The sequence below is a fragment of the Chelon labrosus genome (assembly GCF_963514085.1).
Source record: "Chelon labrosus genome assembly, chromosome: 11".
Lineage (NCBI taxonomy): Eukaryota > Metazoa > Chordata > Actinopteri > Mugiliformes > Mugilidae > Chelon > Chelon labrosus.
The window spans coordinates 22,454,505-22,479,037 of record NC_140344.1 but is presented as its reverse complement, the minus strand read 5'-3'; the positions used below and the strand labels follow the sequence as shown (position 1 = coordinate 22,479,037).

Here is a 24,533-nt window from a genome sequence, read left to right as displayed (position 1 = left end):
GGCAATTACGCGACTCAGAGCACACAACCAAAGCCCTCGGGACATTGTCATGTCAGCAAGAAACTGTGGCAGGCTTGGCATCAAACCTAAGTATTTTAATTGGGTGAGCGGACGAATCCAAAACTGCGATCAAAGGACAGATTATTTGCCCTATTTACCTTTATCTTTTGGCCTCCACTGCTTCCAGGCTCTAAATGAATTTCCTCAGTGTTCCTTACGTACATTGTGCAATTACATTAACAGCATTTCTCTACGGCAACGGAGCTGCGACAGACCTGTTGCTTCTCTGAGGTCTTGAAAGAACTTCTGATTGAAGATGAAGGCCACGCCGCTGATCTCCTCAACCTTCGCCTCTGCTGTTGTGTTCCTGTTGATGAAATTAGCGGTGATGGCGATGGCGAGCTTGCCCCGGAACTCCTTGCGCCGAAACCCTGCAGAAAAATGTCACAAGACCTTCTCAATTTGCCAGCTTGTATTTGCTCTTACAGCATATCAAAGCCTTTAAAAGTATACTGTACACATTGCACCTAGCGTTCTAGTTTTTTAAGCTGTGCAGTATTTTCAAGGGGTGCAGCAGTCAGTAGTACAGAGAGGGGTCATGGTACCCTACTCCACAGGGGTTCCCTATGCCAGTGTGCCAGCTTGTGAGGCGCCAACGCTCAAAGGACACAGACGGCCAATTCAACAATTCCTACTCTGCTCTGCTCTGCTGGGAAAGCAAATACCCTCTGAAGTTATATGTAGCAGTAAAGCACAAATACTCATTCATACAAGAGAAACGGAGTGAGGTCAGGCACTCAACCACAGCTGTACACAAGTGAGATCATAATCGTTCTGACTGACCTACAAGTCTGGTTAGAAAAAACAAACAGTGCTGTTTGTGTTTTGCCTTGTTTAGTCAGGGACAAAAAAAAAAAAAAAAATGCGTTGCTATTGAATTTCTCCTGGTCTGTGCATGCAAACTCGCCTGGTAGAGTGTTTCTCCTTCCATCCGCTCCAATGATGACATCAAACTCCAGCTCGCTGACAGGGTGGGTCTTGGGGTGGACCTCAGCCCTCCAGCCTATTTCTAAGAAAACACAGCACATGTGTAATCAGACAGAAACGCACGAACAGACACAGGCTCAGAGCCTTAGACAGATAGCTCTCTAGAGCAACACATGTTCTCTTTCCGTTCATTTTGCCTGATCGACAGCGGCTAGATTCACTTACTTTCACTCTCTTGGTCTTCGGGGGGCTCAATAAGACCCTTGAACTCCACGTTGACATGGATCTCAATGCCCACCAGGAGAGCCATTTTAAGCAGCATCAGCTGAAGCTGACGAATACCTATAACATGAAGACAGAGTGGAAGAACATTTGAATGACATCTGAGCAGGAAAACCCAACATGTGCATCTGCCAGTACACAATAAATCAATTCCTCCATGCAAACGTGTCAGGTATACACAGAGCAAAAGTATCTTGTCGACTCACTGATATGATCGATAGCACCAGCGCAGAATTTGCCGTAGAACTTCTTGGCCCCGAGGCCCCTGAGGTCCTGGATGGTGAAGGGCCAGAGGTGCAGCACATTGTTTCGGGAGAAGGCATCTCTCTTCTCCAGAAGCACCACTTTGGCCCCCAGGAAAGCCAGCTCGATGGCTGTACGTAGGCCACATGGCCCCGCACCAATGATCAGACACTAAATACAGAGAGATGCATAATAGTTTATCAACACTACATAATTACGACTGGGCCAACATAAAAAGCCATAACATTAGCTGAGTTGAGATACCATAAAGATACATAACATACACCAACATGAACTAAAACAGGCAAAAGACAGCATAAGTTGTCCCAAAAGAATATTTAGTTTTTGCCCATCTTAAGTGAATCATTTGTAAACCATGCTGCTGCACTAATCAGTCAATTTAACTGTTGTCATCACACACAGTTTATCAGTCTCATCTGTTCTCATGCAATCAGTTCATTAAACACCGCAACTCACAGGAAACAACAAATGAAATGTTTGAGTCTGAGCGAAAGTGTCGGCAATCAAGCGTCCTTGTGATGTCCTTTCTTAAAACGCAGTCACTCTACAGTCTGGTTGGTAAACATAAGTATTGCGTTACATGATTCTTGAGGAGTGAGGATCAAATGTTTCAGTCGGATCGCTCTCACTAGGAACTGAAGCCGCCGCCGAGCCACTTAATGCAGCTTTAGATGAATCATCAAGTTTCCAATGATGAAGGCTTACCTTTGAGTTGGCACAGGCGCGGCCCTTTTTGTACTCCTTGTGGCTGGCCCTCTTGTCCAACTTGGCCCAGAGTGCCTTGGCCTTCCAGTAGTTGAGTTTGGACTTGAGCTTGTGGTAGAAGACCCTGGATTCGGTGGGCTTGACTTCCAGGTGGTCACAAAGCTCCTGGAACGCCTTGAGGGTGCCCTTAAATGTGGACGCCTGGACGAAGTTGTCGAACAGGACGTGGGACGGGTTCACCCCATCTCTTCCAGCTACGCCGGCACCTCCATCCCCCATGGTCCAGACTCACGTAGGGCTGTGAGGGCCCTACACCCCAAGGGCAGGGGTCTTTGGGTCCAGCCCCAGCACTGGATCTCTCTGGTGGAGAGGTTTAACTTCCAGCCTCAGGCATCTTCATTCTGTTCGGGAGTGAAGTAAAAGGAGGTGAATCACAAAGTATAACTCCACCAAGTTTAGTCTTATGAGTGAGTTTTTCTGCCCAATGGCAATGGCAACAAGCTATGCCACATGTGGCAATGCTTTATATGAGATTACAGGTTGGGAATGTTTCAATGCAATCAACGCTGTCAAACACAACATAAAGAGAAACTTTAATTAGAAACCATGTAAGCTTCATGACAGTGCAAAGAACCAGGTTAAGGTTGCCCATGACTTCTCAATGAAATGGGACATAAATCCCTCGAACAAAACAGAAGGCTGGTCATGTACGAAGGTGGGTCACACAAGCAACTAGTGAACAAGTTTGGGATAAATACCAGGCAATTTAAGGTCTCACAGACATTCCTTTGCAGCGGCATGACCTCAAATAACCTCTTATCCTACTAGGAACGGAGTTACTGGACACGGCACTAAACCCACACAAAGACTAACAGGAAACACAAGAGTACAGACACATCCGTGTGGTGCACAGTCACTTTAGACGAGACTCTGGGCACAGGAGATGTCAAAAAAAATGTAAAACAAGATACACTTCTACTCATTTAGGAAAATGTCCTAGCATTAAAAAGACTTTGAATAAGCCAGGTTTGCTTTCACATGCAACTACTTGCTGCAGGGAATTCTTAGGTTTTCTACTTTTTAACCCCTTCATGTCCACTGGCATCTGTACCTTTTGCATTATAACAGGGATGTCTTCAAGGGTCCCCTGTTTTACTCCTTCATGTGGCAGAAGAGCAGTCTTTACATGTCGGCTTTATCCAAAAAGTGGATGAAAGAAACTGCGCCAAGTGCCATGACAATCTTGGCTGGTCTAGTCTGTTTACTACATAATAAATAGCTCTCCTTTGCATTATATCCCCAGGGTAATGATGCAGAAACTTGTCTTTCTTGTTTTGAAGTTCACAATGGCTCAGCAAATAGGATCCTTTTACTGAGGTTACCTTAAGTAACTATCTGTCACTCACCTCATGAATAGGCAAAGAATTAGTGTCCATTACAAAGGTAAGTAGTGTCGATTAGGAAACAAAATCTTAAATAAATAAGATTTAGACACACCTGTCCAAGACTGATGTCATGTCATCTCATGTCTATAAATGCAGGGCTACATTCAGAGGACAGCTTAGTATACAGAATGCAGCAAGAGAGAAAAAAGTTGTCATAACTCATTTTAAGTGAACAAAATCTGTCAACCAGCACCTCTGAAGCTCACCATTTAATAAATCTAGGTTTTTCTAGGGTTTTTAGGGTGCTGCTAAGCAGATTTCCTTAAGTTAAAATTAATATTTACCATGCAGACATGAGGGTGGTACAGATTTCCTGATTCGACTCCTGTAAGAAAGCCCAATGGCACCTGAGTGTGAAAGGAATTTAAAGTAAGTGTCTAGAGGTGTCTAGTGCAATCCTATTTTCTGTTCACATATCTTCATGAAGTTTCTGATCGAAAGGTCTACGTTCATGAGGTTAAACATTTCTACGATACGATAAAATAACTCCTTTTTTTATTTATCCCACATTGGGAAAATGTTATGTTTGGGGCATGGCCTTTAGTTTGTTTGAAAAAAACATGACCGACCAAATGACCTACTTCTCTGCAAAAGCTTGAGGTTTCTACGTCACCATCCTGGAAGTTGAGCAAGTTCATGAAAACCAATGTAGTCCCAGTCCCAGTGGCAACACATGATGAAAGGAAGGTAGATACAGAGGTCAGCTGGCCTCCTTTTTATGGCCTGCCAACTCCTCACTGCAGTGAAAAACAGCAGGCCTTGGGTTTGGCTCTGCCTCAGTCGCTCAGGATATGCAGTACCAACACAACCATTTAGATAACCAGTCACATCAGTCATTCTTTGGGTCACTATGCTTGAACTCACTTGAAGCTAAAAATCATGCATCATTTTAGTAGCTTAAATGCAAAATACTGGCAAGAACTAGTCCCTCCTACGAGATCGAACAGCACCACTAATAACAACATTGAAAACACAAACCCACTAGTTAAATTACAGTTTACATCTATGTCCATCTGGACTTGTATACCAATTTATAATCACACCATCCATGAGTCAAAGTGGACGTTTGAGCCGAATTAAAAGATATTCCTCAAGGTGTTCAGAATACAAATACAAATGATGCAGAGGCATAAAAAGAAAAAAAATCAAATGCCATGACTGAGCAAATGGCCACTGGTTATAACAGATGACTCAATTACAGCCATGATGTGAAACTTTTCAATACCTTGGGTCCTTTATTTCCACAAGGGCCCAAGGTATTGAAGTAAATGCAGAGCAAGCTAATGTGAAATCAAGCCTGCAGCGTCTTTAGTGTCCAGCAAATTCTAAATAGCAAGCGCTGCAATAGCAAACAAACAGCTAATTTTCTAACTAAAATGAGCCAGTGTGTTAGCCACTGATTTTTATTCATGTGGTGTGTGCAACAGGAAAGTGTCGAGTGACCGTGTGCCCAAAATTCATTGGGTAAGCCTCTGAAAATGTTGAAGTTAAGGAACCAGTCCTTAGTTTGCAGTGAATCAGGGATCTTATCAACTAGAACAGCCTGACAGGACAATCTTAAAACAAACAAGGCAGAAATTTCTGCCCTGCATTCTTCTCCCCTACTCTCCGGCCCTACTGATGATTATCAACCGCCGGACAAAAGGATCCTAATTCAACCGCAATGAAGCAGTTTGTGAAGTAAACTGTTTGTGAAGTAGCAGAAAGAAGGTCACCACAATCCTGTCCATGAACCACAGTTAAAAGTAACACATGTTTTGCTAAAATGCAGAGGAACCTGGAGACACATCCAGGGAAAGGTATAGGAAGATGACATGAACTTTCTGGCACGCTTCTGAGAAAGGTAGCAGTAAACATCTAACACATTTGACGTCTTTGAAGGAAACAGGTGTGCAACTACTGACTAGCGTGCTGTGTCACAGTATGTGTGTGACTTGCAGCTCAAACATGGTCTTCTGTGACTTGCCAACACGACGATGACGACAATAAACCTGGCCTACAGTTTGAGTAATAGTATCCTCCCGCAGAGACACATATGTGCACTCGTCAGGGGAGCTTCCACCACGTGTTCCTGTCAGGCAAAGAACTGTTGCACGAAGGCGTACACTGTAGAAGGACGTTACGGGGGTTATAATAAGTCCCATTTCATTCTGCAATACTAAAATTCCAACCAAGCTATTTTAAGAAGAAGGTGCGTTGGCGCTTTGGCTCATTCTCTGCATCCATATTCTCCTAACAGCTGGATGAGCTGCAGCATTTCACACACTCGCAGAATTTCCACTAGAATTACACACATGCATGCCAACGCCTTACAAACTGCATTCCAGCAGTGCACACACACACACATACACACACATACATTCAGAACACATGGCTTTGCTTGTTACTGGTTGTATTACATCATCACTAATCTAAAAATAGAGCCAGGGATTAAGGCCACTAGGCTACGCATTTGGCCAGCTTGCTTTTATTCAAGATATCACAATTATTAAGTTATAAATATGACGCTATCAAAAGCAATAGCTTCCTACCAGCCTGGATAAATAATTATATTGTAAAAGAAAATTCATTTAAACTATTGTGATGATTCATTGTTTGTTTTGGTTATTTTCTTCCCTTTATTTTTTATAGCGCAGAAAACATCTGGGATCGAATTCTATTTTATTTATTTCAAGGTCTCTCTTGTGCCTCCAAAACAGTTGTGACTCATCAGAGAATGGACATGGGCCTTCTGAGGGTGTCCTGTGGAGCCTGGCAACAGAACGTCATTAGTGGGGGCCTTTGGGTCTTGTGGGTTGAGGGGAGGGGGCCTCTGTGAATCATCCCACAGATACTTGATCAGTTTGGAGTTGCTCCTAAACCATTTTTGTGTGTGTCTGTGTCAGGCTACATCCTGCTGGGGACGGCTGCTGCCATCAAGGAGTGTCATTGCTATGGGGTGGGGGTGTCTGGTCTGGTCTGGGTGGGTGCTACATGTCTAAGTAACATCAACACGAATGCCAGGTCCAAAAGTTTCCCAGCAGAACATTGCACCGTCACAAGATGGTCAAAGTTATTTACTTCTCCTGTCAGTGGTTTTAATGTTATGGCTGATTGGTGTATATGTACAAAAGGAACAAACATACGATGACATGTCAGCCAAAACAAGGCTTTGAGGTAGACGAGTTAAATAAATTCCCTACCAGCCGTAGAGGCGCTGGGCAACTGGGATGACTCAGAGGACACCCCAGAGATCAGAGTAATAACCCAACCTGTCTCCTCATATCATCTATTAGCAGACATGGTAGAGAGCAGATAGGTGTGTGGGACACAGTTTGATTTTCCTCCCTGGGCAACAAGGCAAACAGACCCACAACTGATTTAACTACATTAAAAACCAGTAATAATGGCTGGATATGATTGTCTGACATCTCTCCTAATTCCCTCCTGTTTGCCTTTGGACAACTTCCATTTCAACTTTGTTCTTGACAGTTAATGATCACCTCAACATCCCACTTGTGCTCATTATAATAGTCGCCGAAAATGGCTGCATTACGGTAGCAGTATAACACTAATTACTGCAGGTGTGGTCTATTCATGGGCTGCCTGTAGGCTGGAGATAGATCATACTGACAACAAAAGTAGTGTTGTTAACGCTCGTTTCTCCATTGGTCATTATGTTTGATGGATCTAAACTAGCAATTTGGAAATGCTCACAGTCATCTGCATAAAATCTAAACAGAAGGCAATGCTGGACCTATACTGATAGGATAGTTTTCCAAGTTCTTGCAGAGAGCTAGGTAGATGCTAACAAGAGCCGCTTGGCTTATATTAGAGTAAGTACACCTGTAAAACCACAGCATGTCATGTTAACACCATAGCTCTTAGGACTGGGTATCACCAGGTACCTTGCGATACGATACTATCACGATATTTTGTCCACGATAACGATAATATCACGATACAGCGATTCTGCGATAATCGATATATTGCAAGAAATTTCATCCACAATACATCACGATATCTGTGTCTGAAGAAATTCTGAATTTATTAACAGAAATTCACAAAAAAAAATGTACATTTCAGTGCATTATGATAACTGAAAACAGCTCCTCTGAGAGCTGATTATGCCACCTGCAGTAGAAAAAACACGTTCCGTACACTGGTCACTGGGACACACAGATGTCTGATGACGGAGATTGTTGGACTCTTCTCCTCGCATTAGAAGCATGTATTAGAATTGAGGCATGCCTCAATTTCTATTTGAGCAAAACGAACTACCAGTAGAATGAATAAAAACAAGATTTGTGTCTATTTGAACCTATAAAATACTAGGTTCATTTATTGAAAACGTACAGTTACCATAACATGGTATGCATACAGAACATTAACAACAAATGAGCGGCGCGACGCGGTCAGAGCGCACTGAGGACAGTCCGCTGCCGGTCGGCAGTCGCGCCGGTCCGGCCCAGAGCCGGTTGCGGCACACCGCCACGGAGGAAATGCGCCCGGCGGGGGCCGGCCGACGCCGGGGAGAGGTCCCGCTGAGGGGATCCTCCCACACCGTGCCGCCGAAACCCTGACCTGCCGAGATGGTTCTAATAAATATACTATTAGAGACCGGCCTTTATTTTCCTCCGCTGACAGCGGAGGTAAATACACAAGTTTTTCTCCACCGCCTTCCGCCATTTTCTTCTTCTTCGGCTAACTACTTCTTCTTTGTTTTATTGGCTGCTTACATGTTCAGCGTCCTTGGCCGCAGCACCCATTTTTATTCATGCTAAGCGCCATCATGTGGTGGCTTGAAGTAGTGTCAAAATTGTAGCAGGTTTTTGTGAGAGAATTTGTTTAGAACCGCTGTATGTTTATTGTTTAAATATCGATATTTGGCGTCAGTGTATCGATAACGTGCCGCAAGACGAAATAACACGATATATCGTAGTATCGATATTTTGGCACACCCCTAATAGCTCTGTTGCAGAATTTAATAAAACTACCTTTTTTTAACACTTCACAACAAGTGGAGCTATTTTTTGTTCTTTAACCTCTAGATAAAAGTTTCTGCCTTGAATGTTATGCTAAGCTAACCATTTCCTGGTTGTAGCTTCACATTTAACTAAGTGGCATCGGTTTTCTTTGCTAACTCTCGACAAGGACACAAATAAGCACACATCTATATCACTATTCCAGACGGCCAAGAGTTGTATTGTTGTGTCCTTTCTGTGTGTTAGCTTAGCGCTAGCAACTGAAGCAAAACTTCGCATTCATGCTACGTAGCTAGCATTAGATATGTTGCCTTCAAGTTGTTTGCTGGCGTTTTCCAAAAATGGCAGAAGTGAATGGTGTGTTAATATATTGTAATTTTGTCATTTAGCGTTTTCTTTTTTATATCTGAGAAAATGCTGACATTCATCCTTTTGCCTTTGCATTTCTTACATTAAGCTCATTTGCTTGCTAAACTGTTAGCCTCAGTGCCCTCTCACAACTTATGGCTCATGTTATCACTTGATCGCCACGTGTGCTGTGAACATGACTTCACATGTCAAAGCTACAAGCTCACAAGTTTCACCTGAAGTCTGCATTAGTCACATAACATGCTGTGTTGCCGTTGCCTTGACGATGGGCTTCCATGAAGTTAGACTCTGCTGAGCTTCTGCAGGGAGTGGTGTGTTTATTTGGCCAATACCAACAGTCTTTCCGGGAGTCAGTGACGCCACATTTAAATATTAATCCACCACAACTGTTCAATAAACTAAATGCAAAAAATAAATTAAAAATTAAAAATTTGGTCAATCATTAGATTGCAGGGAAACTGACACGAAGATTTTTAAGTCTCAAACGTTATAAAGGCGAGGAGTAGTCGGCTTTCTATGTTTTATGTTGTTGTAAATTTGAATGCCACTTGTAAACTGCACAGCTGTCGCAGCGTATCTGAAAGGCGTCGACATTCCTGAGTGTGTCCATATTTAGCCACAGATCCCATCATCACATTAGCATAACCGCTTTTCCCTTGGCATCATCTGGTTAAAGCATCAGAATGGAAATATGTTGTTTACAGCCCCTCGGACCTTTAGATGGACTGTCACGGAAAACATTAACACCCACAGCTTGTGTCAACAGAGTGGATGGCTGCAGCCGTTGTACTATAAATGTGGCACATGACTGACCTGAATATTACAACTATAAAGGCTGCTTTCATCATCTCCGCTTTGATTTCTTTTTTAAATTGGCACTCGGATGTTATGAATGTGGGCAACCCAATTTTGAAACGCGCACGGGAAAAAAAATCTGATTATGCTGATTATGTGTGATGCCTCCAAAGAGCTGCAGAAAAATAAAAGGTGCTATCAAGATCCAGGATAAACAAGTCCAATCATGAAACTGGGTCCCATTTTTCCCCAATCATCAGGTATATTATTTTATTCATAATTCAAAGAGGCTGCACCTTTGCTTGGGCATTATTTGTCGCTGCTTGCATGTCACAGCTGTAGGAAGCATCATGGGAGCTTGCACCAGTTTGGAAATATCATAGCAACTTGAGATCAAAAGTGGCTGGAAAACAGTTACCCGAGAAGACAGTAATAATAGAGTGATGTCTTTCTGTTGACATGTAGTAATGAGGCTTGGACTGACAAAGCTGTGTCAAGAGAATGGAGGATTAGCTGCTTTACTCATTTCAATATTTGTCACGGTAGATAAATATATCTAGTATACTCAGTTAAGTTCTTTTCATACACACAGGTTCAGCAGACAGGAGCTGAGACAGTTCTGTGTTTCTCGCTAACATTTGTTGACTGAAATTCATCTTGCCTCTGGCAGCGGCCGTCTCCAAACCATCTGGCTTTTGAATCACTTCTGCTTCCGACGGTCGGCCCGCCGAGCACTTCATCTGAGCTCCCACACCACACCTCCCGCAACAGATCAGCCTCTATAGCGCTACAAATCCCATGTTGTCGTCCGCTCTTAAACGCTTAACGGGCTGACGTATTAATACTGAACAGCACGCTGTAAAAACAACATGTTCTCAGTCAAATTCATCATTTTCTGTGGTGCCCTGGGACTCAGTGAACCGTGGCTCCAAGTACAACACGTGCATGTGGCATCCTGTATGTGCCGTCACTCGTACCATGTGTCATCTTTTCTCTTTCTCCCGTCAATCACGCAAATTTGTTAGTAAATGATGCCAAATCCCTTAAATGGATTTCCATGTGAGTGAGAAAAGCCCCACCCAAGACTGGCAATACTTACACCGATCAGCCACAACATTAAAACCACTGACATTAGAAGTGAATAACATTAATAACCATCTTGTGACAATTCAATGTTCTGCTGGGAAACTTTTGGACCTGGCACTGGTGTGGATGTTACTTAGACATGTAGCACCCACCTAGACCAGACCAGGCACCCTCACCCCATAGCAATGACACTCTTTGATAGCAGCAACCTTCCCCAGCAGGATGTAGCCTGACACAGGCACACAAACAAAAATGGTGTAGGAACATCAAAAAAAAAACATGAAGAACTGCAGAAGGTGGTGTCCTGGCCTCCAAATTCCCTAGATCCTGATCAAGTATCAGTGGGATGCACTGAAACAAGCCTGATCCACAGAGGCAGAAGCACTACATAGTTTTTCCTACCGACACATGCAAGAGTACACAGTTGGAGAGTTCATACATATACTGTAGTTAAGAGGCTACGCTTGGCTCCACTTGACCATCTCAAATTAATCTCAAGTGATTTAAGCTCCCAGGACATTACTCAACTTTACACAAAAGGATTAAATCTTAACTGAATCTGAGCTTCGTTATATTTCTGATCCTGCCGACTATTCCGAGCGGCTTCCAACCATGAAAGGGAATTTCAAAAGACTACAATTCCTGCCCATGAAGATTACAAGAAGCAAATGAAAAATTAACTCAAAATATTTTTCTCTCAAGACTCTCATGGGAAATATTTACAGATGACGAAGTGTCTTTGGTATGAAACTAATAGCAGCTTCGGGAAAGTCAGGGCACAAGCTCAGGCTTTGCATGGTTGCTTATAGGTCACAAATGTGGTTGATAGGTGCGTCTTGCCAGCACTTGCTGCAGCTATTTATTTAGGAAACCTCTTAAATCTCAGCTGAAATGCCACTTCTCCCACCTCCGTGCCTGTCATAACAAGAGCAGAGCAGGCAGCACAATTATGCAGCCATAAATACAATGAACCACAAGAGGGACGGTGCAAAAACACTGCAAAGCACGGCTTTTACAACAGCACCGCTTATAAAAGCCTTCATGTGTTTCTGCGTCATTCATTTGTATATTGCACACCTGAGCGTGCAGTGTGATGGAAGCATGTACTATAGCTGGTTACTCATGCACTTAGAGAAGTAGGAAGTGTAATCCGAGACAAATAGGCAACACAGACTAGTCTCAGGGGATTAGTCATGACCAGCGAGGTATGGAGGCGTTCAGGGGAGAAGGTGAAATCCGAAGAAGGCCAACAGGGAAGTGATTCCCCAGACAAGCAGCATGCGATGGAAGGAGAAATCAGAGAGGAAAATGTAAACCAAAATAATCACCAGCTGGATGGGATTTAGGCCCGCGTTACAACACAGATTTGCCTCCAATAACATCTAACATGTCGGTCTTTATATTTTTTCGCGGCAAACCAAACAAATGGCTGCGTGCTAATCCAAAAAGAATGACGGACAGGAATAAAAGCAAATGGGCCGTGACATGAAAACTAACCTCGAGAGGCGTAGAAAGCCAGTCACACATTGAACAGACAGTGGCTAACCCAAGGTACGTTTTTTTTTCATTCCTAGCGGGCCATGGGAAAACTACAGAACCCTGTTTCAACTCTCCTCGCGTGCCCATATTAATTACAAAGCTAATGTTTAAACACAGAAAAAGCCCAAAAAAGAGCAAGAATTCCAGTAGGCTTGAAATAAACAGAGAAAGAAGGAGAAATAAACGGAGACAGATTTTCTGTGGGGGTGTGTTTACCGAAATGAGAGTACGAACATTAAGTTGCAATGACTTTTATTTATGTATCGAGCCGATTTACAAGCATAGGACATGCCATTACCTTATGCGAACACAGAGAACAGATAGAAACAACTGAAAGGGCTGCTAAATTTTGAGTCTAATCCAGACAAGCAATGGAAAAGATATATGTACCATCGTGGAAAGTTAAAACAGAGGTTTAATCTTTTGAGATTTCTCAACCCCGGTGCCTCGTTTCAAACCCCTTTATGGTTTCTTCAAACAAACTGAGAAAATGCTGATTAAAGATTCCAATTTAACCCTTTCCATGAATGCTAAACAAAATCATATGGTGCAATATAAATATCCAAGATAACCAAGACAGAGGACCGTATTTTAAACGGTGCTGCCGTTGATTTTGGCTCAAACACTTGGCTCAAAACAAGCGTTGGTGTCTATCATCCCAGAAACCTTGTCACATCACCTACGGTTACCACAAGAGAGGCAAACATGTGCGAAAAGAATGCAGCCACGGATAAACATCTGGATCGAGCGTTTACATGGTTATTAGCCGCTAATATTTTTCCTCTCCAAAAGGTTTACACCACCCCTCTCGTTCTGAGCTGAGCCTCTTCCCAGGTGGTTACATGAGGCATTTTTATTCTGACTGGGCTGCTAGTCTGATTAACAGCGGAATATTAATGCAGCAAATATCATCTGACATGAGCAAAGCGCCTCAAGGCCTTACAAAGCCTTTACGGGACAACATGCATCGGGGAACTACAGCCAACAAAAGCCCCAATCCCATCACTTCCACAATTGCTTGCTCTAATCTCCGTGCGTGGGCGCGGTTCAGGCGGTAAACAAGTTGCGGGATTGTTTGTGGATTGTGAGTCAGAGTTTCTGACTGCTACTACCCCGACCCGCTGCTGATGCTTCAACGCTTCTGCAGGCTCAGACATCCCGACTTGTGACGGCCTGTCAGAAGGCAGTGAAGCAGCTGCAGAGAGCGAGCGAAGAACAGGTATAGAAATATCCTCTGGGCCAAGGCCTACCCTCACTGGTATGAGGTTTAGCCGGTGAGTGCATATTACTTAAACTCATTATTCAGTGTTGGCTTTCACTCTGTCCGTAACAAAATCTCCCATTTGAGGCGTTTGAACATAACTGCTGCATTTATCTCACAGAGTCGTGATTTACAGATTACATTTTTGTTAAAAGTTAAGTCGAGGTAAATATGCACCAAAACGTAGCGGTCAAGTAAAGTCCAGATTCCACGCACGTCAGGCAGACAGTAGTGTGAGAATATGCAAGCGTGGCCTTCTTCCCAGCCTCACATTGCTCAACCATTTCATCTCCCACCCTCTCCCAAATAGCTCAACACACTCAGGAGCACGGGAAGGTCGGCGTTCCTGCGTTGAACTGCGCCGAGCTGCAGCAGGAAGGTAACTGAACACCCACACGGAGACACGAAGGACGCCGAAAGCTTTGCTGAAGAATACAGATTCCTCCGAAATTACACTTTAATCCCTGTCACCTATTACATGACGTAGGCGGTAGGCAAAGCATGCTTGGCAGGTGGAGTGCTGATTACATCTGAACGCTAGATGAAAACTTAAGAGAGCTTGGCTGCAAGTCCTGTTTCAGTAAATAAACATAAAGTTTCAATTAACTGGGAAGTGGGAAATCACAGGTCTTAATAAATGGCTGCAACAAAAAAACCCAAGGGAGATGACAAATCAGTCATTTCAACACATTATTTGTTAACTCTCTTGTCATGTTTTGACCTGGAAGTTGGTTGAGATAGCTCCTGCAGCGTCGCAGGGGCAGGTGCAAGTGGTGCATTTCTACTATTTCTACTATATTCCCATATGTAGATTACAGTAGTAAGACTAACTTTCTGCTTGCCTTAGCATTGGTTGCTAGGGAAGCGAAGACCATCTAGAGGTGCACCCATAAACTCGTTCTTTGGCTCCTCGCAGACAGACCTCCAGCCCGAACCCCAGTGCAATAAAAAACAACAACAAGAGACCAGGAAAGGCGAGGCCTGTGTCAAACTCTTCACTTTCCTCTGAAAAGGAACATTTAGCAAGCCTGTTCCTCCATCAGGCCTGCCAGAGAAGAATTTGTCTCTTGTCCACATAGGCAGATAACAAGGCCCCGAGGCTCGTCCACACACAACCAGGGAGTGAATGTGAAATCTGATGTGGCCTCTAGAGAGAGGAACGGTTTACTGGAGTGAAAGAGCTTGACTCGGGAGGGAGGTTAACAGCTCCAGCTCAGCAGCTGGTAGATGGTTCCCCGAAGCTGAAAAGGACTAGCTGTTTTGAAGGTGTAAGAAGGGTTGCAGATTGGCCTAAATCTATCAGGCTACACCAGCTACTCTCATTGCTTTGTAGAGTTTTGATCTCATCAAGTGATAATTTAGTTGACGTACCATGTGAAGCTAACTGGTTAGTGCTCTTGAATTTTTAGACCACGGAGATTTAAAATGATTGTAAGAGAGTTGGTCAAAACCTGGAGGAAAGGACTCCAGATGTAACGCGAGCTAACTAGAATTTATAAGCGCTAGCTAGCAAAGTTAGACTGAAGGTCAACTGTTAACTATAAACGCCGGGATCTCACGAAACCTTGTGGGAAACACTGAGTTACTGTACACGCATGCATAGGAGGCATGGCTGGTGGCTAACCATTAATCATTGGCTTTAAAACAAATGTATTTCTCTGTCCAGAGTGTCAGCCAGTGTTACGTGAAACATGACAACAAACTCGGAAAATGGATGATACGCATGATTCGGCACCTACCAAGCATGACTGTAAGGAGTGCAAAAACAGCTGAGACAAACCTTAGACACATGGCCAAAGGTTATATGAAATATAAACGGTCTTTAGATCAATAGCCCCCTGTTTGCAAGTTAAATGGTCATGTGATTGAGATACTTTTAAGGCTGATGACTCCCAATATTTCCCCACTGTGGGATAAATTAAAGGATTATCTTATATACTGTAGGTTTAGATGCACACTGATACTCCAATACTACTTTTATTTACATTTATATAATAAGTCAACATTGCAGACTTTATACAAAAGCCATGCAAACCGAATATTCATTATGTATATTCCAAATTCATCTTTTTTTTTTTGTGTATATAGCATTTTCTAATTAAGACACTTATTATTCAGTTTTTTGAAGCGTTCTATCAGCGGACATCAACGTGAGCTAATATCATTAGGCCTACCCTTTTCATTAGGTGTTTAAAGGTCAAAAATCTTTTAAAATGGGAACATTGGTGAGATGTTTATTTTTTATTACCTAGTTAAGTAAATTGTTTAGTCGGACTATTACGTATTAAAATTAAGTAACAAATACCCCATTGAGAATTCTTAATAATGCTATTAATGGAAAATTTTCTTCATGTACAGAAGTGACGACTCTCATTAGAATTAGAAACCTATTAATCAAGTACCAACAAATTTACATCTAAATCTAAATTTTATCTCATTCTCAGCAGACCGTATAAAACTCTCCAGGCTGCCACAGACCAAGTGGTAATGTGTTAGCAAGCCCTAATTTACACATCCAGCAGACTCAATGCAACATTAACATTCGTGTTGTGTATTCGTCGCCGGCCGGTTTCTATTTGGATCCCGTATTCCCTTCCACACCGATTTGTTCTGTGTTACGATTAGCTGCCGCATGCTAACTTTGCTTTGATTTATTAGCGGGTCCCATTTAACAAGTCTATTAAACTACAATAAACGAGATAAGTGTTCATGGGAACTCCTGAGACGTGATAGATATCATGTGCAGGATGGAAATTGTGAGTCACCTCGGGCGATGACTGGCTATAAAATGACACCATTTTATAGCCACACAGTATACTTTTAATTGCTTAAAAACTTCTAACAAAAATATTAATATGTACACCGATCAGGCATAATATTAAAACCAGAAGTAATATTAAAACCAGAAGTAAATAACATTGACCATCTTGTGACAATTCAGTGTTCTGCTGGGAAACCTTTGGACCTGGCATTCATTCATGTGGATGTTACTTGGACATCAACCACCCACCTAGAGCAGACCAGACACCCCACCCAGACGAGACCAGACACCCCACCCCATAGCAATGACACTCCTTGATGGCAGCAGCCATCCCCAGCAGGATGCAGCCACAAAAACGGTTTAGGATCAACTAAAAAAAAAAAAAACATGAAGAACAGCACAAGGCGTTGACCTAGCCTCCAAATTCACTAGATCCCAAACTGATCATGTATCTGTGGGATGATCCAAAGAGGCCAACAGGACACCCTCAGAAGGCCCATGTCCATTCTCTGATGAGTCACAACTGTTTTGGAGGCACAAGGGAGACCTACACAATATTAGGAAAGTGGTCATAATGTTATGCCTGATCACTGTATGTGTATATATACACAGAATATTATACAGGTGCTCTGTCCGCCACCTGTGTCCTAAACATATTTAGGAAGCTACGTCATTCACGTCTCACAGACAGTCTAATAACAGCTCTACTATATGGTGTTCAAGGTTCAAGCCACATGTCAACAATCTCCCTAGCATTGCCTCAGGAATAGATTTGTCACACTGACCTACGTCTGACCTCTAAGGTAGCAGACCAAACAGCCAAGGAGTAAGTCTTTAATCCAGGGCTGTGGGAACTCACAAAAGGCAAATGGACTGCGGCCACGTTGTAAGTCATACAAACGACTTCAACTGGTGGCTTTGGTTTTGCTAAGCTGATTGCGTATCGGCATCTTGAAAAAGTGCTCACATACTGTACATGTAGCAGAACAGCAACCGTCTCACATACATGTTTTCATACGTTACATACACCGATCAGGCGTAACATTATGACCGCCTTCCTAATATTGTGTAGGTCTCCCTTGTGCCCCCAAAACAGTCGTGACTCATCAGAGAGTGGACATGGGCCTTCTGAGGGTGTCCTGTGGTGTCTGGTAACAGAATGTTGTTAGCGGGGGGCCTTTGGGTGCTATGGGTTGAGGGGAGGGGCCTCTGTGGATCATCCCACAGATACTTGATCAGTTTGGGATCTCGGGAATTTGGAGGCTAGATGCCGTTTTCCACGTTTTTTGAGTTGTTCAAAAGGGGGGTCTGGTGTAGGTGGGGGGTACATGTCTAGGTAGCAGAACATTACATTGCTAGTGGTTTTATTGTTGTGGCTGACCAGTGTATGTCTTGCACAATATGCCTTCTACAGTAATACGCCAAGTCCAAACAAGGACAAAAAAAAACACATTTCAAAATGCTGATGACTCATCCTGCACTCAGGGGCATGAACTAATTTTGCATCCAACAAAAACCTTCTTTTTTATTTTTTTTTTTGCATGTCGATGCATGCCACTCCCTCCACCTGCGTCCCTCCTTCACCAGCTGAGCTGTCGGCTTCGATCTGGGCTCAAACATGCGTGGGAGGTGCGTGCTCACGCCGCTGGAGCTGACCGATCCGAGCAGTCTGGGGCTTTTTCCGAGAGGGGTCAGCCTCTGTTTTTACAGAAAACACGTAAATATGTGGGGTCTGTGGAAACCCCGCTAGCTGCTTCATGGGTCCTTTAAGAAGAGGGATAGGAATTAAATCCTGGCAGAAGTCTTGTGTTTACATTTTAACGTTAAGATAGATTTTATTTCAAAAGCAATAACAGCTTCTTAATGTCTTCCATCAGGCCGTTTGGCTTAACAGCGTCTGCCTGACTCAAGCCTCAGGAACACACTAATCATCATGACCTCATTGAGTAAAAGGACACGGTCAAAAGGGTAACATGGTAATTGTTCTTTGGTACACTTTTTTCCTTACAGTAAGCGCCCGCTGATCAACAAAACCCTCCAGTGAACAAGGGAACTATATACGTTAGCATCTAGTTACAGACATCTCTCCTTTTAAGGACTCACTGCAGACCAGACCTGCTGGAATATGCATGCCACCAAGCCTCGGATGAGTCAACCGCAGCAACAAACCGCTGGGCAAAACCTGGCGGTTGGGAGGCATCCAGTCACTCGTTACACAGCGGGGGCCGCCTTCAGAGGACTTCCTTCCTCCCGTCCTTTCATCTAGCGCCGTTTCCGAATACGCGACACTTTGCAGGGTCACGCCGGGTCAGAGCCAGACAGGAACGCTCCCCGCTGAGAGACAGCCGGCGAGGGGTCAGAGTGACTCAGCCTCACCTTTTCCCTGTGCTCATACGCGATGTTTTCAACAGCCACAGAGGGCGGCATCAGTCTGTCTGATTAATTAATGTCACACTGTGCAGTCTCGGTGCATTGAGGACAGTGCGTGGGTTGATTTTTCTTTTTCTTTCACACTGAAATGGCACTGCGAAATGATTTCTGAAACAGAACGCAAGGGTTGGGCACCAGAACAAGGAGTGTAATAATACACACTCAACCTGGTCTAACTTGGAAATAAACCTGGATCTTTATCACTCTTGGACTGGCGATTTACGACTCTACAATTGGACGTTATGGCACAATATAAAGTTTAATCTTCTTCTTCTGAAACCGCTTGTCCTGTGAAGGGTCGCGGGGGGGCTGAAGCCTATCCCAGCTGTCATTGGGCGAGAGGTAGGGCGCACCCTGGACCGGTCGCCAGTCTGTCGCAGGACTAGCACAAAGAGACAGACAACCATTCACACTCACACCTACTGCCAATTTAGAATCACCAGAGCATGTCTTTGGACGGTGGTAAGGAAGTATAAAGTTTAATCTCAATAAACGAAATTATGACGGTGTTTAAAATCACGAGATGTTTTTAGATGATGTTTATAGACCAGGAGATCCTTCTCGCCAGAATCAAAGAGCACCTCGGGCTGACATCAAAAGAAACCACTACAGTTTTCTAAAAGAAATAAATAAATAAAATTACGCCTCAGGGGAAAAAAGCGAGTAGAAGCAACAGCTTTAAATAGTAAACCATCTTTTTTTTTTATGGTTTTACAATGCTGCTAGGGCCATACCTGTTTACTGTTCTACATCAATGTCACTTTAATTCACCACTGTCACCAGTTCCATTCATCTGTGCGCTACCGTGTCTGGCTTTTATTCTTATTGCTGCCAAACTGCATTTGATTGTTTTCTACCAGACAATGACAATAAAAACTTATTATTCTTGTTTAATGAGGGCTGAAATCCATTTGCCTACGTCAGTCATGGAGTCGTCCCGTCTGCACGTCTACTGATCGTGACGGACACAATAAGTAATTTTCAAATAATCCTTTAAGAAAGGAATGAGGACCTAACGCGAGTCTGATCCATGTGTATTCACTATGTTTATATATATTTGGATATTCTTGCAAACTGGGTGTCTGTGGAGACACTGCAGGAAAGCATTAGTTAATGCTAATGTCCCGTCTAATGCTTCAGATTAAAAGCACTCAGCTAGCAAAACATGAGCTGATGCATTTATTGACGTGTGAACTGTTGGATGAGGAGCTGCAAGTGGTAGTTTAGTGAGGTTACTCTACCTCTTTTTACTGTTTCCTGGTCTTCACAGTCTCACATACAATCGGAGTGACAGCCTGACATCTTTACAAAACGACAAATATTTGTTTTGCCGCCTCCAGAACGCTGTTGCCCGCATTTGCTGGTGTCAGCAAATCAACCGGGCCTGAGACGTGATGTCGTTTTAATGCCCACTTTGCAGAGGATGCTGCACTCTAGATTTTAATTACACAAGTCCGACCGGCTCTTCTGCAGCCAGCCAAGGCGAAGACGTCTCAGCCGAGCAAACATCCTTCTCTGCCCCGACATCCTGATCTCATGACAGACGGAGCGAACTGTGGAAGAGAGTACATCTTGCCTGCCTGCCTGCATGACTGCCTGCCTGTCTGTCTGTCTGGCGACAAGCTGTGAGCTCAAAAAATAAATAATAAGTGCAAAAAGGAAGTGGAAAGAAACAGCAAAAGTCAATATCGCTGATCAATACGACAAACGCTCCGTCACTCGACCGAGACAGGAGGTAGGAGTCTTTGCCCAAGAGAAACGCCCGTCAGGTCGGGACCTTCTTCCCGCTCCGTTTAACCACACACCCGACCCTCCTGCTGCAACGTGGGCCGATCTGGGTCAGCCGGAGAAACATGTTATTGCCATTAATGTCGAGGTCAGCGTGCTTGTCCATCAGCACGGACATGTTGAAAGCATGCATCGCTGGGGGACGTAAAAGGGGAGAAGGGGAGACTTTGGGTTTGACATCTGGATGTGGTGCATCAAAACAACAGCGCACCTCCTCCTCCTCCTTCTTCTTCTTCAGCAGCAGCATCACAGCCTGGCAACTTATTTGGCTTCAATATATGCATAATACAGTTTCTGATTTACCAGATGCTAAATTCTCCTTTTTTAGTGAGTGAAGAGAGAGTTAAAAATATATATATAAATAGATAAACATTGTCAAGGTCACGCTGCCTTCAACAATTTGTGTTATTCAACATGTTTTCCAGCTCATATTTCTAAAATATAAAAATGCATAAAAAGGACACAAGAAGGAATAGCATGCCTACAGATTTCACTAGTTTGTTCATCAATATAATGCAAATACCAAGACGTATGAACAAGGTTATTATTATTAAGCAATGCCAAATCACTACTCATCTGCTATTTACCAGCAAAATAAAGGTGATTTTATCAAACATAACACTCTAATAGATGAGGATAATTAAATATAAACTAATTAGGAGTGGATATTTCCACCATTTTCTGCATTCCACAGGCTGTCCCATTTATAAAACCAAAAAAAAAAAAAGAAAAAGCGAGATTGGCACATGACCAGTGATGCACCAGCAGATGGATTTGCATGTAGTATGCAGATAAAAAAAAATAAAGCATGTCGGATTTATGACAGGGCCGAGGAGTAGTTAAACAAATCGTTAGTCGCTCTGTTAAACCCAGCGGAGCGTGACATTCCCGGGAAGTGGAAAGGTGCAGTCCGCGCGGGTCCCACGGTAACGTTAAGAGAAATATGCACCGTGTGTTCGTTCGTTCGTTCGGCACACAAACGGCTCCTTCTTACCTTTGAATCCCGCGTGTTTATAATCCACTCGCGTGTGACGGGGATGAATCCATGGTGTCCGTGTCTAAAACCGGATTTCGCCGTAAAAAAAAATAATAAAAAATAAAAAATCCAAAGTGAGTGTCAGTTATTCAGTGGGCATTGCTCGTTGAGGCCAGATGAGAGCGGAGGAGAAGGCGCAACTTGAAACTGACAGAGAGGGATCGGTCGAAACCATTGTCTGGACAAGGAGGAGGGAGCGAGCCAGTCTATAAATAACGGCTCGTTAGTGAAATATAACAAGCGATAAATGGCGCTGTGATTCCTGTTGAACTAAGTGTAGAACACACTGAGAGAGGGAATATTGAGCATAAAATCATTTCTGCTAACGCGTATCTTTATTTCTTTGAGGATGTGAGGCGAGAACCCCCCGCCACGTCTTGGAGTGGGCCCGCGTGGTTTAACTCAGTTTAATCCGATTGGTCTCTTTTAACGTGACGCAGCGCGGCTGCTGCCTTCACGTGGTGTCAGAAACATTAGAACTGCTTTACACAACAGGCAAATGCAGGCGGGTTTTTATCTTATGTGATAGCAGAAGAATAGAGCTGCTGAGATTATTTTTTTTTTAATTCCTGTTTACGAAAGCGTTCCGCAATACCATGTGGGGTTGTGTACTGATAAAAATACATAAATTAGCTTAATGTGGGATGTTTATAAAGGATTTTGTCAGGAACAAAGGACCCTAAAGGAGGCTTTATGGTGACTTATTAAGAATAATAAACACACAGAAGAATGAGTCAAGTTCATTATCAGCCTGAATCAAAATACATGAGTCTTACTGTTGATTTAAACTGCTTCACTTTTGTCATGTTGGGGTTGAAGTGAACTCTACATTTTTCCACATACAATTCATGCTGATTTGTTCAATAAAGTTATCAGAGTAATTCAGTTAGTGCAGTTTTTATAGCACCCAGCAGCAAGACTTTTAGGCACTATTAAAGGCATAAGGCTGCCTCATTTTTGATATAATCCCCAAGTCTCTGTGCTACATCTGTCTTCAAGTTTCCTCTCCACTGAATTGAATCATGAAAATATAATTCCCATTGAGCTCCAAAGTCTATTTGTTTGTTTTCTAACAAAGTACAGACAGGGTTTGTGCGGTGGTTTTTGGAAGGAGGCTGAAGTTTGCCTCACTGGCAAACCTTAAGATTACAACTTGGGAAAATTATAAGTTTCACACAATTGCTTTCAACATGGCAAGATGTCGCATGAATAACGCTCAGTCCTCGGCTGCTTCCCACCGGCAGAAATATGCACCGCTGATACGCCGCTTTTGTTCCGTCTGAGTCATGACACAGTCCGAGGGTTCTTTTCATTATGCAAAAATGTATATGCAGGCGATGCAGCAATCCAGACCGCAAATAGAAAGAGCTAATGAATGACAGTAGGTGATGATTAAGTGAGGATTATGCTAAGGGCCTTGTTAAAGGAAAGGTCAGCGGCTTTCCTTGCAGGCCTTTAGTACTACCCACTGTTGAAATCAAAATGAATCACGTGCTAGCAAAAACAATGCAATCCCCAAATGATTTGATCAGCTTTGATCAGAAAAAAAAAGAGGCTTTAATCTCCATTCTCTACTAAGCACAGTGCAATGACGAGTCCTTCTTAAGACCCTCCCGCCGCTATCAGCTTTGCACACATCGTCGGGTCTCTCCCTGTCGAGCGTCCAGCAAGGCGGACACCTTCCTGTCACCTCCTGTCACCAGACAGATAGGCCCGTGTGTGGCTGGTTTCTGACGGTACGCAGAGACACAGGGCACTTGTAGTCCCTCACAAAGATCCTGTGTAAACTTAAACACAGCCACGTGGCTGCATCGGTGCTAAACATTCGTTTTTAATTCTATCACTAGAAAAGAGTTGTAGTGAAAGAAAAAAAGGACTACCTAAACTGTTACGGTTGAGTCACGGAGAACTGATTCAGCAGTTAAATACTGTTTGCCTCGCATAAGTGATGTGCTGTCTGTTCATATGGCAACGTCTGTCTTTCATGGACAATGAAATAATTGCTGGTGCATTTTCCAGACATGATGATTATAAGGATGACATAGTGGCTTTCTATAAGGGTTCAGGGTAAAAGGAAAAGAACAGTTTAACTTCTCACTTCCTCCCGTGGAATGCGCTGAGTTGGAGCTGGCGGTGTTGCATACCTGTTTAAAAGCCATAATAGCTCTGTAATTTTTTTGCAACTCAAAAGAAACCCCAAAAAAAACAAGGAGTCACGCAATGGAGAAACCCAAAAAAAGCATTTCTGCAGCTAAAACTGTAGCTCTTTGTTGTGTAATTGAAAACAGTGACGCCGCATCACATGTTATTGCAGTGCTAATATGTGGTTCAAACCTAGGCTAATGGGAAACAGCAACATTATGACTGCGAGGAGACTTGCAGCCCAGGGAAAGCTCCGCTGCTCCCACCGCCGCAAGGACGCTCCACGTACGAGGACTCCAATCAGAGCAGGCTGCCCTACTTGGATTCGCAGCAACGTGCTAATTAAACAAACCACACGGGGATGCAGTGTGTCAGCCGGGTCCACTTGTGTGAAAATGAGAAAAAAAAAAAAAAAAAAGGGAAGAGCAGCTTTGGAGAAGCAGCAGCAGCGACGAAAATAAAAAGGATTAGGAGTCAGAAGCAGAATGGCTCTCTCTCCGCCGTTGCATCACAATACATCAGAGGGAGTTTGGCCACGTTATGAAACTGCCTCTAATTGCTCCGAGCACCTTGTTTCCCACCACGCCTTCATTCATTATGGAGGTTTTGTCATTTGCCTTTGAGGATCAGTGGAGGGAAGCGTGCAGACAAAGGGTTGTCTACCTAAGGTGAGGCAGGA

The 24,533-nt window shown here is 43.4% G+C and overlaps 1 protein-coding gene across 6 annotated transcripts in view; it reads right to left on the bottom strand.

The window, feature by feature from the left end:
- Positions 1 to 24,533, bottom strand: part of mical3a (microtubule associated monooxygenase, calponin and LIM domain containing 3a) — an 86,104-nt gene that overhangs the window by 42,272 nt on the left and 19,299 nt on the right. For 5 of the 6 annotated variants that reach the window (XM_084555316.1, XM_084555311.1, XM_084555313.1 and 2 more), the window contains exons 1-6: positions 21,671 to 21,819; positions 2,239 to 2,639; positions 1,476 to 1,683; positions 1,213 to 1,329; positions 968 to 1,069; positions 276 to 431 (exon numbers count right to left, since the gene is read on the bottom strand). In XM_084555316.1, the coding sequence (XP_084411442.1) occupies positions 276 to 431; positions 968 to 1,069; positions 1,213 to 1,329; positions 1,476 to 1,683; positions 2,239 to 2,517 (862 nt within the window). In that variant the 5' untranslated portion in view covers positions 2,518 to 2,639; positions 21,671 to 21,819. Of the gene's footprint in view, positions 1 to 275; positions 432 to 967; positions 1,070 to 1,212; positions 1,330 to 1,475; positions 1,684 to 2,238; positions 2,640 to 21,670; positions 21,820 to 24,533 lie in introns of those variants that run through there. The other variant, XM_084555312.1, reaches the window with a different exon arrangement.